Here is an 18227-nt window from a genome sequence, read left to right on the forward strand (position 1 = left end):
CTCTGCAACGGGCTTGCTCCCGGGACATTTACCCTGCAGAGTGACGCTGTGGCCTGAATTCGGGCAACAGTTTCCTTTAAAAAAAAAAAAACAAACACTGCGAAGTTGTCTGTGTCTGGTTCCTTTTTGGCCTCTATGAGCTTTTTCACTCCAAATGCAGACTCACTACTCCCACACAGTTTAATTTGGCCTCTGTTTTCCTGCTGATGGTGTTTCACTGTAAATCCTGTCAGGCAGGAACAACTGTAAATAAGGCCAAAGAGAGAGGAAAGCCATTCACAGCCTGGGACAGTGGCTGTCCCTCACAACCCGAGGGTGGCTGGCTTCCCCTGGTGTAAATAACACTGGAACGAACATCTTGGTGCCGTATCTCTGCAACTCCTCAGCCATCTCCTTGGCACAGATTCTAAGCCATGTGGTTCCAAGGGCAGGAGTACTTTAAAGGCTCTTCATCCTTGGTCCACATCCACTTTCTCAGCGTGAGGGAATGACGTTCACCTTCCAAGGTAAAATTTCTGAAGGTAAAAGGCCTCTCCTCTGCCCCCTGCACTGGGCCGGCAGGCTGCCTGCCCCTGAGCTTCAGCGTTTCTCAGTTGCAGCATGTAAGCGTCCGTGAGGAGGGTTTAGCTCTTAGGAAGCACACAGAAGGGTGAAAGGCGGGGTGAGGGTTTAACAATGGGCACGGAAAAAGATGACGGACTTGAAGGGTCAAACTGGCATCTGTGGGAAAGGACAGCCCCTTTCAAATCCCAGGACATAAGGCACCATCTTTTCCTTCTCATTCATCCATCCATCATTCAATCTGGGAACAAAGTAGCCCCAGAGAGACACCCAGCTTTCTGGAGCTAAAAGCTACTGAAGGGAGGGAGTAGAGAGAAGAGGCGGCAGGGAGGGACGGGTCTAAGAGCAACAGGAAGGGCTGCAGACCACTGCAGCCGGGGTGGCCCAGCAAGGGCTGGGTAAAGCCTGTGTCTGAACTGAGACCCGGAGGATGAGAAGGAGCTGACCAGGCAACGTGGGGGGCCCAGGCGCGCAGGGGGAAGGGACAGCGGGTGCAGAGGCCAGAGCAGGGAGGTCCTCATCGAGGGCCAAGGACAGCAAAGCAGCCGTTGGGCCTGAGGCCGGAGGGGAGGCGGCGACAGAGAGCTGGGGCAGCCCTGAGACCCCCACTCCAGGCCGCGCCCTGGTTTCCCCGCCAGGACACTCACTGCTCCTGTTTGTCCTTTGCCAGCACCACACTCGCCCCTGCCTGGCCTGCAGCCTCGTTGCCCGCTCTGATGAGCACCACCCACCGGTGCTGCCCCCACAGGCGGCACTGCCCCTGCGCCTGGGCGGCCGGTGGGTCAGCCCTGCATGCGAGGTGCGCCCTGCTGTGCTGTTCCTCACCAGACTCTTCACCTTCCACGGGCACAGCCGCTCCTGGGAAGGGCACTACCGCCACTTCTCCGACCCTGCCTGCCAGCAGCCCACCTTCACTGTCTCTGCGGCTGGGCACTACACTGGGGGCAGGCCATCCACCAAGGTCCGCGGCGGCACCGAGCTGGTGTTCCAGGTCACACAGGCCCGTGTGACCCCCATGGATCATGTCATCACCGCCATGCTCAACCTCTCGGAGCCAAGCAGCTGCGGGGGCCCGGGGGCCTGGTCCCTGGGAACCGAGCGGGATGTCACGGCCACCAATGGGTGCCTGCCGCTGGGCATCAGGCTGCCCCACATGGAGTATGAGCTTTTCAAGATGGAGCAAGACCCTCTCGGGCAAAGCCTGTTGTTCATCGGACAACGGCCCACTGACGGGTCAAGTCCTGACACCCCCGAGAAGCGCCCCACCTCCTACCAAGCACCCCTGGTACTCTGTGACGGGCTGGTTCAGGACTCCCCTGGGTCCCTGGGGCACAGGCCTCTCAGTGGCGGGGTTCCATGTCCTCAAAAGGCCCCTCTCCCCTTCCTGCTGCTAATTCTAGGGCTGGCCTTCCTCAAGCAGCTATGAAATTGGTCTTTGACTTGTGGACAGCTCCTCGGGGCCCCCATCGGACCCCAGGGTCCCTTCTGGCACAGACCCCTCCACCTGTCTGAGCAGGGCCGGCTCTGCCCTCTGCTCGGCTGGGACAGTTACATGGCCCACTGCTCTCAGCTCAGCTGTGCCCCAGGGGGCCCAGCGCCTGAGTTCAACGGCACCTGCAAAGTCCATACGGTGGCCGGCGGCCAGCAGGTGACTCGAGCCCTGGCCGGGAGCATGGGCTTCACAGCCATGTCAATTGTCCTGAGCTTCTGAACACTCGCCCCCAAGTTCAGAGGGCAGATCGGACCCAGCACCAGAGGTGGACCGCGCTGGGCCTCCCTGCCCGACAGCACCCCCTTCTCTCCCTGGACGTCATGAAATTGGAGCAGGGCTCTGCACACGATGCCGCCACCGCTTTGCCATGCCTGGGGTTGTGTTTAAAGATTATTAATTCTAGTTTAGCAATACACACTCGAGCCGGAGCCATGAATTAAAGATGCTGCTGTGGGCTTTCAGAACTTCTCAGCTCTCTGGCAGAGGGCTTATCTCTCTGGGGGCACCTCCGCTTTCTTGAGTTGTGACTGCTGGCATTTGTCTGCCCTACCTGTGTTTCTGCGAGTCGGGCCTCTAGCTGCCGACACTGCGTGCGGATAAACCCAGCCCTCCTGGGCCAGCACGCGGGTGCAGGTGGCCCCATCCGAGCAGAGATGCAGGGCCCCCTTGCCCACACCGAACACCAGCGCGCCGGGCTGGCTGCTGGGGGCAGATCTTTGGAGGAAAGCAGCATTCCAGCCTTTGGAAAGTAATTAATCCTAATGATAGCAGGAACACTAACGCGCTCTGTAATTAGCCCGGCGTCAGCGTCCTCTGCTTGCAAGATTCCCTGTGCTTGACTGACAGGAAGGGAGAGGAAGCTCTGCGTGTGTCTCTGGCACCATCACAGGGAGAGGTCGGGGTCGTGGGGCTACAGGGCAGCATCGGGAGGAGGCAGCCCGCTCGCCACAGTGCGAATGCGCCGACGTGTCTGCTCAGGGGTGGCTGCCACCAAGGTGCAGACAGGCTGTGCCTCGCCAGGGGCCATGCCTGTGTTCCCAGGGCCTCATGGGCACACTGAGAAGTTAACTGGCATCCTGGTGGGCTCGAGGGTTTCTGGGACTGTGTGCCCATGATTCACCCTCCTTCCTCTGCCCGATGCTCATCTCTGGATCTTATCACAGATCTTGAACAATAATTGTCTGTGAGGCTAATGATTCTTTCAGTGGGAAGCTCTTGTTCTCCGTTAGATTGTGTGGGGTTCAATCAGCCCGCTGAAACTGCTCTAACTTATCTACCCATTCTTCTTGAAAAAAAAAAAACCAAAAAACCCAACACGTTAATATTCTCTGTGGGTCTCAGAGAGCTATGAGTGTTCCTGGCATATTTACCAAAGTACAAGAAGTAATTAGATTATTTACGGTCACAGACTACATCAGGACGGGGGGTGGGCTTCCCGGTGGGGATGAGGTTGGGTGCGGATAATGTGTCCATGGCTGAGCAAGTCTTGTATCCGAGGCTTCAGGCAACCGTGCCACCATTTATCATCACAATTGAATCTTTTAATAAAATTGAACAGCCTGAAAAATGTTCTTCCTGGTTATTAAAGTCAACCACGGGGATTATGGTTCTAAAGAAAGGAAGTGAAATGTCTTCCAGAGAATGAGTGAAAGAGAATAAAACCAGTAGAGATAAACTCCGGCTCTCCCTGTTTGCTACATGCCTTCAGCGCCTGCCACAGCCCTGCTCTGTTTAAGACTCTCCAGGAGCCACCAGTGCAACCAGAGTGAGGCCCCAACATCACAGTCCCTGATGTGGGCAAGGGCCAGTCATACCGCCCCTCACCCCGGCTGTACTGGCCTTCCCTCTGTTGATCACACCAAATTGTTTCCTGCTTTAGGGCTTTTGTACATGCCATTTCTGCTGCCTAACATCTCTCCCCCCCCAGATCCTCAGAAACTTGGCTATTTCTTTTCAAGACTCGGACCAAATGTCACCTCTGCAGGGAGGCCCACCATCAGCATCTCAAAAGCAGCAGACTCCCTTTCCATCTGTCCCCCCATTTGCCCATCCCCTCCACTGCTTTTTGTTCTTTATAAGCTTTGATCGCTGTCTGAAATCTTACCTATTCACATTTATTTTCTGCCTCCTCTGCCACGAATACATCAGGGAAAGGGGAGGGCTGAGCCAGTCCCTATGCCCTTTGTCAGCAGCTTCTGCCATGCGCCTCACATGGAGGACCTCAGTAAATATGGCCAAGTAAACAAATGTTGATCCCAGCTAATCCTCACACCAGAACCTGGGACGGGGTTGCTGCAGGGTGCCAAGTGCAGTATCCCCCACGGGAGGCTCTGCAGTGCAGGTAAGGGATGTGGCCCTCCGCATCTTACACCTGCAGACCCTGAGGCTCAGCACGGAGAGGAGCTTGCCTGAGGCCACCAGCAGCTGGGCCCCAGAGCCTGAGATCTGAGCCTCCATCTCAGTGTGTCCCTGACAGGCGTGGGATTCCTTGACGGTATTTGGGGAAAGAAATTCAGAACTGCTTTTGGGACCTAGCCTGACCGAGCTCTCACTAGGGAGCATGTGTTGAGAAAGAGAGAAGGTCCCTGGCTCCTTTGGCACGAGGTGCCCTCCCCTCCAGGGCTCCTGGGTTCTAGAGCAGCCGATGCTGACAAATATCAAGGCTGGAAAAGGACAACAGGCCCTTTCCCTTGGGCAAGAGGCCATGCTTTCCAGACCCTAGGCTGAAAAACGGAGGGGGCCACTTTGGGGGCCAAGGGGCCGAGGGGACTCAGGGGATGGGGTGAGAGGCACACAGACATCAGCCTCTGGCCCCTTTCTCTGCCCCTTATAGTACTCTCATGTAATCAAAAGACGGAAGTGAAACCTGTAGTTCTTGTTCAAAACAAAACAAAATTAATGTTCTCCATTGTATGTTCAGTCACGTTTAAAAGGAAAAAAAAAAAAAACCTGTGCAGTTTATAATTTCATAGTGCAAGCTCCCAGGAGAGTAAATGAGCTTTTTTTTTTTTTTTAATAAAAAGTTTAAATTGTATACAGCTCTCAGAGGCCCATTAGCTAACAGATGCTAGTTATCAAAAGGTTATTTCTTTGCTTTTTCTAAGCGAATGTGTTTAATCTCCCAGTGGTGCTGCTGGCCGGAGAAAGAGCAGCTTAGCAATGACGCGGGCTCTGCTGAGCAGCCCTGGCCTCCCGGGGCCGGTGACTCAGGGTGAGGGAGGCTGGTGGGGCGGGAGGGCGGCAGCCTCCTGATGCAGCAGAGGGAAGAACACCAGGGCCATGGCACAGGCCACCTCAAGGCCATTAGCGGAGCCCACTGGGGAGGGGCCTGTCCACTATAGGGCGTGACCTCCAGTCCGAACCTGACAGCCTTAGGTGACTGGAAGCCAGGCCTTCCTCACACACCTACCCCCACTAGGTGCATGTGACAATGGGAGTATGGTACCTGCCAATATTTCAGGGAACTAACCAAAGCTTCTGAGCCTGCTGCCTGGCCCCCTTTCCACCTCCTCCGCACCATCCCTTTTACTTTTACCACAGCATTTATTATTATGTGAAAATACTCTGTTTTTTAGTTTCCTTGTTTCCTGTCAGCTCTCTCTTCTAGGACATGAGTTCCTCTCTCATCTGTCCTGTCCCCCATCGCATCCCCAGTGTGCGGAGCAGCGCCTGGCACAGAGTAGGAGGTCCATAACACTGGTTAATGAATAAACCCCCTGGGTACTGGGTTGGAGGCTCCGAACACAAGCATCAACATGAGAACTACATACTTGAGATACCACCTTGGAATTTTGATGTTGCTACTTTTTTTGATAAGTTAGGCACAACAGATCCCAGAAGTGTGAATGTGAGGGCACCAGTTCTCTCCTGGCCAGACTCTCTAGAAAGGGTTGTCCTGGAGGAGGGGGCCACAGGGCCTGACACAGGTTCCCTTGAGAGTCCATCTCAGGTTTCTGGTACCAACAGAGGCCAGGGGCTAGGGGACCCTCAGCTTCATGCAGATGCTTAGCTGTGGCGTCCCCGGCTTCAGTTTACTCCCCAGTAAAATGAGTTGAGACCTGATGATTCCTGGAGCAAATCAGCCTAACACCTGGACAGACCACAACTGGTAAGTGAATCAAAAGGAGTGCTTTAAACAAACTCAGTGAAGATGGGTCTTTTTCCAGTGATGTCATATTTATTTCCCAGGGGTTATTCATTGATAATCTACCATCCTTATTCCTACATTTTGTATTTTTTTAATCCCTCAGGAGGAAAAAAAAACGAACAAAAACTTTAGGTGGTCATTACCTCTGTGTCGATTTATCATGACCTACATAAGTGTATTGAGCACCCAACATGCGCCAGGTACTACACTGGGCGCCTTGGAAGGAAGGCACTCAGACTTCGGACTCAAGTAGCTGGGTGGAACATATACTTTTACCTCTACTTCCTTCTGAAGCCCCAATAAATTATGGGAAAAGAATAAAAAGGCACAAAAGCACATGGACAAACAGGAGATGAGAAGACAGTCAAGAAGAAACGGTAGCAAAATTCTGGAATCTAGAAGCTGACGGGCTCTGCTCTCATCACTGACAGCAGACCACAGAAAGCAGAAGGAAAGTGTTGGCAGCAGGGAGTGGGAAAGAACTCCGAAGCAAGTCCACTTGTGCCCCAGAGGTTTAGGAGTTGGGGGCCTAAGGCACCTCAGAGGCAAGAGCGCAGTGGGGTTGGAATCAGGACTGTATGAAAGTCTATAAATAGTTTACACCATAAATGGACTTTTGCCCTCAGGTCCTGTCCCTAATCTTGGTAAGAAATGAGTAAGTATTCAAGGGATCTTTGAACTTGGAGACCATCCAGGGCAAGGTATCATGCTAATCCAGGTAGTAAATAATATCCCATACATTAAACCGGTTTCACAGCCTCTTTCTCCTTGAGATGGTGGCCAGGCTTATGCTGCCAGGCTGGAGACTAGAAAATTCCTCTCTAAGGAAACGAGGTCAAGCTAAACCAACCACAGATACTAACAGCCAGAAATTCCCCAAGGAGGTATCTCTCAGGTCCCTACCCAGTTAATTTTTACAGAAACCCATCATTCAACAAATCCCATTCACATATGTGCAGCTTCCAGTAGCTTTTAAGTGCTTCACTCATAAATACATAAGGACAGTCAAGGATTACCAGGCATCTGGGGAATGCCTCCAAAATGAGAGGCATAAGCCTAGTCCCAAAAGACTTGTAGGTAGCAGATAATGCAGGGGATAAAACAACAAACAGAAAGAACTGCTATCCTCAGTGAAGAGGGTGTTGACCTTTGAAAGATCACCACATTTTTCAGTCCCTCTTATAAAACAACAAAAGAACTATAATACTTTCAGTGAAAAAAAACATATTATACATCTAACAAGAGTAGTTACTATAAACAAGTAACAGTAACTGGAAAAAAATTTTAAAGAAGTTGAAAATTAAAGGTGAAGAATTTCCCCAGAAATAAAGAAAGGATTGGGAATTAAAATGATACTGGACTTGTTAAGAGCAACACTAGAAGCTAGCAGTCAGTGAAGAACGCTTTCAAAATCCTTAGATTGATTTCCAACCTTGATTTTTATACCCAGCATAACTATTGGTCAAGCGGGAGGGGCCAATGGAACATTTTCATATATGTTAAGTTCTCAAAGAAATGATCTCCCATATACTCCCTTCTCAGAAACCTGCTAAAGGATGTGCTCCACAAAAATAATGTAGTAAAACAAGAAAGAGGATGCTAGAGATCCAGAAAACAGGGTATCCAACCCAAAAGAGAACAAAGGGAGTTCCCTAGATGACAGTGAGTGAAGGGCCTTCCTAGAACAAGAGCTGCGCAACAGATCCGGAGACAGCAGAAGAATGGAGCCCTCCAGGAGTGGCCTTTCTAAGAAAAAACCAAAAACAAAAATCACAGATTTCCTGATGCATGAACACACTAAAGAGATCTACACTTTTGTCAGAATCTGGGACTGAAGTAATGAAAGATACATAGGAAACTAAGTGGATAAAACACTGAGGTTTAGTAATTCTGGGGCCAGTTAGGTGGTTATGTATAAAAGGGAAACATAATCATAGAACTACAAGGCACAGTTGGGAACAATCTTTTAAATCTTTATCATGCCAAAAGACACTTGTGAAGCCAAAAATTATGAAAACACACTATGAGAGGGAGAGTGAAGATCACGCTTTGGATGAGGTGGAGGGAAAGGGTATCAGAGCTAAATCCTTATCTTCCTTAGAAGGAAATCAACAGATAAGATCTAGAAGTGAAAAATCAAGAATATAGCCACATTATTCAGAAATAGAGCGGTTAATACCAGCAGCTGCAAAATGGCTGCCTCATGTAAGTGGAAGCCCAGGGCAATGAGGATCTGCTGGTTTTCATTATGAGCCTGTTAGAACTATTTGGTTTTTTACACTATGCACATGAAATGCTTTGGTAAAAAGACATAATTAAAAATACCGCGAAACCAAAGCCAACAACAAAACCTAGAATTTCCCTCAAATTGCTTCCAGTCCAGTAAAGGGCAGATGATGGTAAAAGGCTTCAAACTCTCTGGGGGACAGGAGTGGTGGAGGCAGGGAGGTGCAGTAGCAGCAAACGGGAGAACATTTGAGAGTCTGTGCGAAATGGACTCACTTCAATGTCTGAGATTGAGGGAAACACCAGAGAAAATACCCTCAGTGTAACAACAGAGGCCCAATAGGCTCCAGCTGCCAGCCCCTCCTCCCACGGGAGCAGCGCGGAACTCTTGGAGGGTTTCATCATTACTCACATAAATGTTACGGAATGTTTATGCTACGGAGTCATGTTTAAGACTAGCAATGTGACTGCAAGCGTGGGGTTAAAACAGAACAGTGGGCTCTGGTCTCGGCTTGATTTTTAAAAGTCTCCTGCCTCTGTACATATTTTCCTAACATTTTTGATGTAGTGTAAAAGTACATTTTTCAAAAACTCTGTTACACTGATTTTGTGTTACTCCAAATTCTATTTCCTTCCTTCTTTGAGGTGATTTTAGTGGTCCAACATTGCTAAGAAAACAGAAACAGAAGTTCTACTTGAAAAAAATTGGAACCCTAGACTTGAAGTACAGTTTCTGAGGGTATTTTCCATTTTTGATCGGCATGTCCCTCCCATTACAGAATGCCGGCAACCTCTTAGGTAGTAGCTTTGCCTTCCAATGCACTAACAAAAGATAATGCCCAGTGAGGTTTCTTCTTTTGTTTTCCTTAGAAAATTTCTCTATTTCCCAGCTTGGATTTTAAGCCTTGAGAGACACCACCCTTTTCAGTCCCTTTTAAAGCTCCCATTGTCTGGGATGCTGCAATTTGCCTATTTGCACCCTCTGTGAACACCAGTCAAAAGGACTCCTGGGAATGTGCTACAACTCATTAAAGTGAAGAATCAGAGCTCAGTTAGTTGACCAAAAAGGGTTACCTATTTCCCCTGCCCAACACACTTCTACACTCCTTGCTGCAAGTGATTTTCCTGTTAGTAAAATAACGTAGACGCCCATTCCCCATTCATAAGGGTATGCCCTTCGTCTTCATTTCTGCAGTCAGCCCGGTGTGGTAAGCCTTTTCCTCTGACCGTAGTTCACTCCAGATCTTGAGTGTGTTCAAATGGCCTTTACACTTAGGGAAAGATGTTCAACTTTATGCAAACATGCAAATTAAAACTAAGAAACTGCATGAACTTTTCAGACGAGCAGAGATCAGCAAGTTAGACAAAGCAATGTGCTGGCGAAGGAGCAGGGAAGTAGGTAGTGCTGTGACTGTGGGTGGGTATGTTCTCCTTGGAGACGAGGTGCATGTCATCTACCGAAGCTTGAAGTGCAGGCCTTCTCTGACTCAACCATTTTTCTAGGAACTGTCCCATGATATTCTTGCATGTGTAGAGGGCTATCTTCTGTAGTTGGGTTTGTAGCAGCAAGATTAGCAACTACTTAAATACATACACCTCAATAGAAGGCTGGTTGAATAAATTATGGTCACTTCACAGAGGAAAACTTAGAGCCATTAAGATGTGTGCAGGCATGAAATGATCTCCAAGACATATTACAAAGTCCAAAAGCAACACACAGGACAGGGCGGCTGGCCTACGCTGGGACTCACAAGAAAACACAAGGGCTATGCACACAGACATATGCGCAGAGAAGAGTCAAATGTGAAATGGGGAATTCAGGAGTCTCTGGAGAAGGGAAGTGAGTTGGGCTTGGAGAACACCGGGCTTGGCGCTCTCCATCCCGCGGTCTTACATGAAGTTGTACCATTTGCAGTGCATCACTTTCCCAAAATGAGTTAAGAAGTCTTAACAAGACAGCACAGTAAAATGGAGAATTTTCAACCACTGCATGAAGACAAAAGCCACCCCACATTGCAGACTTGGAAGCAACTTACCCCAGGGAAGACTCCGTAAAATCAGTGACAAATGTCTCCCCCAACAGGAAAATGGGAATTCAGGCGCGGTCCCTAGGGTCAAAGCTCTCTGGGCAAAAGTCTCCTCATCAGCAATAAGAGGAAGGTGACCTTAAGTCATCCCTTAAGTCTGTTTTCTGGCACAAAATATCTATGGTTTTTCATTTAAACCAATTTTACGTTCCTGAGAAGCAGTGAAAGAGTAGAGTGATGGCCTCTAGTCTGTTCTCTAAAGCGTATCTAAATACTCTTAAGTCATGCGTTCAAAATAATCGTACACTGAAGCATCCTTTAAATATATTCTGAGCACAGAATTTATTGAACATAATACAGAGACAGCTAGTACAAAAGTTTATGCCTTAGCAGGGCCGGTTCCACCAGGCTCACACAGAAGCATGTGAGAACATGCTGTGAATGGCTCTTTCGATTTCAACACTGCAGAAAGACATCTCCTTCCCTCTAAGAACTGTGAAGTCAGCCGTAAAGCCATAGATTTATTACAAATCAGATAACCACAATGTACGATGGTAGAGTCCTTTCCTGCACCAACTTTTTAAATGAGTTCCATGTCAAAACAGGAAATACAACTTAAAATATATAGAAGGAGAATTATGAAAACGAAAGCATTCTGAGACAGTTCTTAAAATACTCAATCCCCAAAATGTTAATGTACATTGAAGTCAGAATGAAAACAAACATGCACCACAATCTACAGAGATCTTTTTCAAAGACATGGAGAAAGACGTAAAGCAGGGTGGGAAGAGCAGGCGCCACTGAAACTGCGTCTTTACTCAGAGAGGACAGGAGGCGAAGGGAAACGTTTTGATTATTTTGAGTTTCTTGTAGGAAGTTCCGAATGGCAGCAGTTTTATCAATTGTCTTAAAAAAGGAAACGAGCAACAGAAATGAGAACCAAATGTATTTTGCATTTTTCTCTCTACATATAAGCTTGGAATCACCTTATGAGGCTGTTCACAAATGAAAAACACAAAAACAAATCCCTCCCATTGATTGATTTCTCGGCATCTCCTACAGTTCTCTAACATGTCAAAGGTAAACTGATGTTGGCCGAAAAAGTGAATGACGAAAAGCAAGAGGCAGCTCTTGTGCACATGGTCTCAGTATTACAAACAATAAATTACCTTTGAATCCAAGTGAAAGAGTCAATGGGAAAAAAACCATTTTTAAATGAATGCCACACTAGAGGATAACAGCTGAACTGAGTTTATTTGTAAAATACAAAAGCAAGATGCGAATGCAGGTAGCCAGTTCATACAAAGAACCAGACGGTTTCCCATTCACGGAGAACCATGAGTGGATGTGAGAAACATGCATGCTAATTTATCTTCTTCTTAAATCACAAAGCTATGCATTCTGGTTAGCATGGTCTTAATGAAATGGTGTTAAGGTATCCGATTTGTCTCCCTGGGTTGACACTTATTAAAGGGAAACAAGAAGTAAAAGGTAACCTGTTTTGTTTCAGGCTGACACGGGGCTTTGGGATCAGTGCAGTGAAACTGCGGGCAGCAGCTCTACCTGGAGAAGGCTGGCTGTGCTCGTGGCGTTCATCAGAATGCAAGCGGGTGAGCAGGACAGGGAGCGAGCGTCCGTCCTGCACCCACAGCCATTAGCCAAATGATTAAATATGCATCAACCCTGTGGTATAATAAAGTAATTGTAATAGGGCACAGTCACAGGATCAATGTTTCCTGGATTAAAAATAAACATTAGCATTTATCTAGCAGCAGAAAACTATTATCCCACGGTACTGTTTCATTCAACGGACATCTTCTAATCAAAGCAATCCATATTGTGGCAACATTCCAAGGTATCATAATTGCAAATAGTTATGACAAGTTAGATAATAGCTATATTTTTGCTTTTTCTTCCTTTTCTACAGATTTGATGCATTTTCTAATGAATTAATAACTCCATTAAGAAAAAGAGCAGAATTATATTACTTGAGACAACCTCTCCTCCCCCTCCACCAGTTTCACTTTTAACTATTACACACAACTGTTAATGTTCCTGTCTTCTCCATTTTTCAAAAAATAAATTAAAAAGAAACCTTATTTTTCAGTGGCATAGATACAGCTAAAAATTCCCCCCAGAGGGAAGTCTGGGTTCCCTGGCATGGGTGGGCAGACCCAAGCACCCCAACTAGCACTCGGAGGCTGAGCCTCATGTACTAATAAGCACGCAGCTGTCGGGACTTGGAGGCAAGAGTGAAAGGGCTTGTGACTCTCGCTGGACCCACTTTCAGAGCCCCCACACCTGCCTCACAGCTGCTGCTCCTTGTCACAGTCCACTACTGCTCGCTCTCTTCGACGACTTCCCAGAGAACTGCAGCGCTGACTCAGGGAGAGGGCCGAGGCGGGCAGCCTGGCTGTTTTTAAACCTCGGCAGGCCACTTCTGTGATACCAATTTTAATGAACTGCCCTCGCTTCACATTTAATTCACAAGTTACATAAAGCCTCCACAGAGAACATCTTCATCATCGCCTTGCTAATTTTCTTTCCAAAGCCCCCAGATTCATTCCCCAGGAGCACCGGGCAGACAAGGCAATGAGAAAGTGGAAAACCCACATTTCTTCACTGTCTGAAGTGTGTTTAGTTTAAAAAGAAAAAGAAAAAGCATCTGGATTAGAGTCGTGATTCTATCTACTTCATCTTTAAAATAACTGCAGAAGATATGAAGGCCAAACACATAAAAGGTGTGCAAATGGCCAGCAGGTCGATTCACTAGAGCCTCTCACAGGGCTCCTGAGCGATTCCTGCAGCTCAAACCAGTGTCTTAGCGACTAAGGCCCTCACAGCAGGCTTCTCAGAGATTGATTAACCTCCAAATGAGAGGTTCTGAAAAGTTGCTCAATTTAACCTCCTGGAGGCTTCATTTTCTCGTGTGCAAAATAGAGCCTGCCTCCCCTGGGTCACAGTTGTTGTGAGATTAAGTCCAATGAGCAAGCACAGAGCAGAGAGCACAAGGGTCCTAACAGCAACTTCCTCTACAAGGTTCTTATCACAGCAGCTGTCTGAGAACAGTTTTTTAAAAGCCTTCTCCAAATCCAATCAGGCCAGGGAAATCCTGGGGGACCCCGACTTCCGTGGGGCATGTGTGGTCTCCAAGATGACCTTTATGCACAAGAGAGTAATCGAGGGCCTGACCAGATCTGTATGCTGTGAACTGGAGCCATCCATCTACTGTCAGAGGACTTTCTAAATACAATTCAACTTCTGCTGATCTTTGAAAGCATTCACTTTTAACATCAGCAAACATGGCCCAAGCTTGAGATACGACTCCTCAGAGCAATGACTTTCTACAATTCCACAGTTTTACTCAGTCCTCCTCCCCTAACCAGAAAGTTCAACCCCAACGGGCAGGGGAGCTGGTCAGGGACCAATGGCCCCATGAGGTGTCTGTCCCTCAGTGAACCACCATTGCCAGCAGGGGGAGCAGACGCCTCTTCACCTGAGGTCTTGGAGGTTAAATGTTATTCAAGTGTTCACGGTGACTTTGAAGCCCAAATCCCTTCTTATTTTCCTTCTTTTAAACCAAGAATTTCACAAACAAACCATAACCAGAAACTTGTCAGCAGGCCAGCTCTTTAGAGAAGGAACTGAAAATGACAAACGGCATTGTGTTTTGGCATGGAGTTTGAGTTTGCAAATACAAAGATTTGTGAGTGCAAAAAATATAGGTACCATTTGAAAAAGGTTAAGCTACTTACATATGGTACATATGCTACACACACACACACACACACACACACACACACACACACACACACACACACACACAAACGTTAAGCTTGTTTTTAAATTAATTTGAAAGGCTATTTAACTCTGAGCTATCACTGTATTCGGTTATATCGGCCTCAACACAGCCTGCAAGTTCAGCACTGATACCTTTCTATAGCAATTCTGTTTCTGGGATTTGTTTGAAAGCATTCAGGTTTTCACGGATCACTGGAGGTTCCTCATTTTTCCCCCTTCTGTGTTATGTAGGTCTAAGCTGTCTCTCTAGGCATAAACTGTCCACTGGTATAAATCAATTTTGATTTTACCAGTATTTATTACTGCTGGTGAGAGCAATTTAGAAGACTACAGAGGAAAAACATGCAAAGTAGAAGAAAAAATATTAAAGCCATGTCCTCACATCTACAAACAACACAGCCTGCTGTCTTTAAGAGGTATTTTGTATTGTGCCATGGGAACGTAAGTTACCAATTAAAAAATTCAACCCACAAAAATGTATAGGACTCTAGTTATTGTTTACGTTTCTTATGTATTTGCAAGCTCAGGGGCGGGTGTTTCTGGAACAAGGACGTGGCTCTCAGAGGTGCCATAAACCAGTAAGTAGCCAAGGCAGCTGGGGCGAGGGCAGTGCCCTGACAGCTGCCCCCTGGCTCATCTACGCCAGTTTATTCTGATCACATGACTCTCAACTTCTCACGGCAAAACAGACCACGTGATAGGACCGCACATCAAACCTCTCGGCCTTATTCTTTTTTCCCTCTTCTGTCACTCCAGAAAAAGACATCCAGAATATACCCACTTCTCCTAGACGGAGGTCTTGAGTGTGTGGCTCTGGCAGCAGCCCTGACCCCAGCTGCACCTGCTCCACACGCATCCCCACTGACCAGATGCCTTCCATCCTAGCCAGGCTTCTCGCCACAGGACCCTCCTCTCCCTAGGGAGTCCCATTCTCCCACAAGTCCAAAAGCCCCACAAACCACCATGTGTTCACCAAGTCCTAACCTCTAAAAGGGGAAGAGGTCTTATAGCATGACTACTTAGAAAGAAGAGACAACTTTGGATTTAGAATTTTGATTTTCAGCTACAAACAAAATGCCCACATCCTCTGAAAAGCTGAAGCCCATCTAGACGTACAGAAGACACTGAATCACTGCCAAGCCTTGGGGTCGGCTTCTCGGGCGCTCTTCTTAAGGACTTGGTCACTCTCTTGCGACTGCAGCGAACTCCAGCCTCCCAGGCCAAGTCCCACCTGCTGTTTTTGTGAACAGTTTCATCAGAACACAGCCACACCCTTAAAGAGCACATCTGCAGACCCCTGCTCTACAGAAATGGACTGTACTGCACCCCCAGGCAGTCTGAGGCCCTCCTCAGACTCACTCACTCTAGGCCATGAGGTTTAAGACTGGGAAAGGATTCACTGCAACTCCTACACAAACGCTAGTCCACTCGCAAAAACGGCAGAAGGCACATGCCTCACACTCAGTCTTTTCACTCCCTTCTGTAAGTACCTGGGTCCACATGGAAACCATACCAGAGGCTGACTTATCATTAACAGGCATCCTTCCACATCTGCATGCTCAACGTAATGCAAGCAATATGCATGTGGCTGAGAACCAGATCTGCACACCTGCCTGTGACAACTCAAGATGTCTAGTAAACTTCTGCTCAAGAAGACAGAAAGCTACTACTCCAAGCAGAAAATTCAACTCGCTCTCTAGGTCCCTGACCAGACCACCAGGTCCAGAACCTAAGGCCTCTCTGTCCCAACCAGGCTCAGGAGGAATGTGACTCAAGGCATATGACTTCTAAGAACTATCTTCCTTTCAGTGAGTTTGTCTTTTAAACTCACCCACACTCTGGAGCCAAGCTGGGCGTTTTTTTGTGCTAGGGTCTCGTGCATGACTCCTTGACCCAGACGGGAGGTTTCTTTCTACTTAAGAGCAAAGCGACAAAGGGCAAGGGCGACCAGCCACTGAAGATCTGCCAGTCTTACTGATACACTCTCAGTTGAAGCCAAAAATGTGTGTGTATATATTTTTAAATAATTAAATATACCTATTTCTCATTGACAGGGCTCATTTTAAAATCAACCTTCCGATAACAAAATAATGATCATTAAAATATTAATTTTCCCCATATAGCAAGTGTGACAAAATGACAACAGAACTTTTAATTTGGGGGCTTTATTTTAATTTTTTTTTCCTTTTTAAGATGTTACATAGTCAAACAGCACTGGATTGGTCTTTTACCACATAAAATTAATTTAGTCAAGCTTTCAATCACTACTTCACACATCATCTCAAGAGTCACACCCCTCCCCACGGCCCCCTGCTGGCTCTGATCACCCCGATCCCAAACCAGGACTACTCAAGAAAGGCAGGGCCAGCCTCGGGGCACGTGTGCAGAGTGTGGGAGGTGCGTGAGGAGAGGTGAGAGGACATACAAGGTCAGCTGCTCCTCCCCATTCAAGAGGGCAGTGGGGACCTAGCCGTGGGTACTAAGAACTCCCCTCCAGATGCTAGCTATTTCTTATTGATACAGAAAACTCTTCCTGGCAGCCTTCTCCAACATGCAGATAGACCACATCTCCAAACGAATGCGGAGCCCAGAACCTCCAGAGACAGAGGAGCCGCAGCCCCCCCGGCAGCAACGCAGCTCCACCCACTGGCATTAGGTAGCACAGGTGATTTTCAGGCCACAATGTTATATAATCTTGTGACAATAAGAAAACATGAGATGAAATACATTAAATAAGTTAAATATGCATCAACATCTCTGAATAGCAATTCAACTTCACTACATGAACCAACAGTAGTTTAGCCTGGTCCCTTTAAGAGAACGAAGCACTGGCTTTTATTTCCAAAGTGTTGGGTCAGTCGTCACAGCCTCCCACTCCTGACAAGTACTTCTGGTGCCGCCCAGCGCCAAGTCCCAAGGAACCGATGCCGGGCCATGGAAAAGCAGCCAAGGGAGTGAGTCGAGAGGAGGGGTCACTATGCAGAGGGGCCTGGGCACCAACAGGCAAGGAAGAGGGTCTTGTTTCCAGAGAGTTAACTCAGCAGCATGTGCCAAGGCTACAAGTGTTTGAAATGACATTTGCAATACGCCACTGTTGTTCCATCATGGTTTCCCTCATCATTAATAAGGATCATTATTTCCCCCAATCATTTACTATACATTTTTGACTTCTAAAAGATTGTTATATTATGTTACAGGTGTGTGTGTGTGTGTGTGTGTGTGTACGCGCACGCACAGAGTGGGGGGAATTTAAAGGCAGGACCTGTGAGATGTCATCATACATTAATTTCTTTTTACACATGGTTATGATAAATGTAAATCTCATGATATACGGATCCACGAATCCTTTGGCCATCCTCTGCATGCTGCTTCTACAAAGCAATCTTCCCTATGATCACACCGACGATGAAGAACAAAACCACCAGTGCGAGGAGCCGGGTGCTGAGGCCCTCCTCCCTCCCAGCCGCGGCCGACACGGGACCCGGACTGTTGCTCTGCGCTGCCTTCCTCATCCGAAGCCCATCTTCTTCCTACAGGAGCAAACAGACATTTCAAAGACAGTCCAGGGCACCAGAAGCAGAAGTCCACTGTGCAGCAGGGAGGGATTTCATGCCCAGACACGGACCACAGCATGTGACCGGTCTAACCTCATTTTGCAAATGGAGAAACTGAGAAAAGGGACTGGTCTTGTGACAACTGGCAAAACATTGCCAGAAGCCTCCCTTTTCTTCTGACCTACATGCTGCTGCTAGGTTTATGCCACACATCTAAGCAGGGCACTCCCTGGTCACCCACGATATGCTCCTCGGAGGGCCAGCCACACACACTCCTTGAGCCCCGGGCCAGCTCACGCCTCCCAGCCACTCCTCTTCTGCACCTGACCCCAACCCTAACCAAGTCACCGGCTTCTGAAATGACAGGCACTTCCGAAGGCACAAATACAAAAGTCACAAGAAACTACAAAGGGGGGGAC

General features: G+C 47.8%; 2 protein-coding genes across 5 annotated transcripts in view; one reads left to right on the forward strand and one right to left on the reverse strand.

The window, feature by feature from the left end:
• The window catches only part of APCDD1L (APC down-regulated 1 like), a 54409-nt gene extending 43779 nt beyond the window's left edge, over positions 1–10630 (forward strand). For all 4 annotated transcript variants that reach the window (XM_017677954.3, XM_073236403.1, XM_073236402.1 and 1 more), the window contains one exon: positions 1232–10630. In XM_017677954.3, the coding sequence (XP_017533443.3) occupies positions 1232–1987 (756 nt within the window). In that variant the 3' untranslated portion in view covers positions 1988–10630. The remainder of the gene's footprint in view (positions 1–1231) is intronic.
• A 1058-nt stretch (positions 10631–11688) lies between these two features.
• Positions 11689–18227, reverse strand: part of VAPB (VAMP associated protein B and C) — a 57108-nt gene continuing 50569 nt past the window's right edge. The window contains exon 6 of the mRNA XM_037006355.2: positions 11689–17784. Within this exon, the coding sequence (XP_036862250.1) occupies positions 17626–17784 (159 nt within the window). The 3' untranslated portion in view covers positions 11689–17625. The remainder of the gene's footprint in view (positions 17785–18227) is intronic.

Source organism: Manis javanica, chromosome 5 (assembly GCF_040802235.1).
Source record: "Manis javanica isolate MJ-LG chromosome 5, MJ_LKY, whole genome shotgun sequence".
Taxonomy (NCBI): Eukaryota; Metazoa; Chordata; class Mammalia; order Pholidota; family Manidae; genus Manis; species Manis javanica.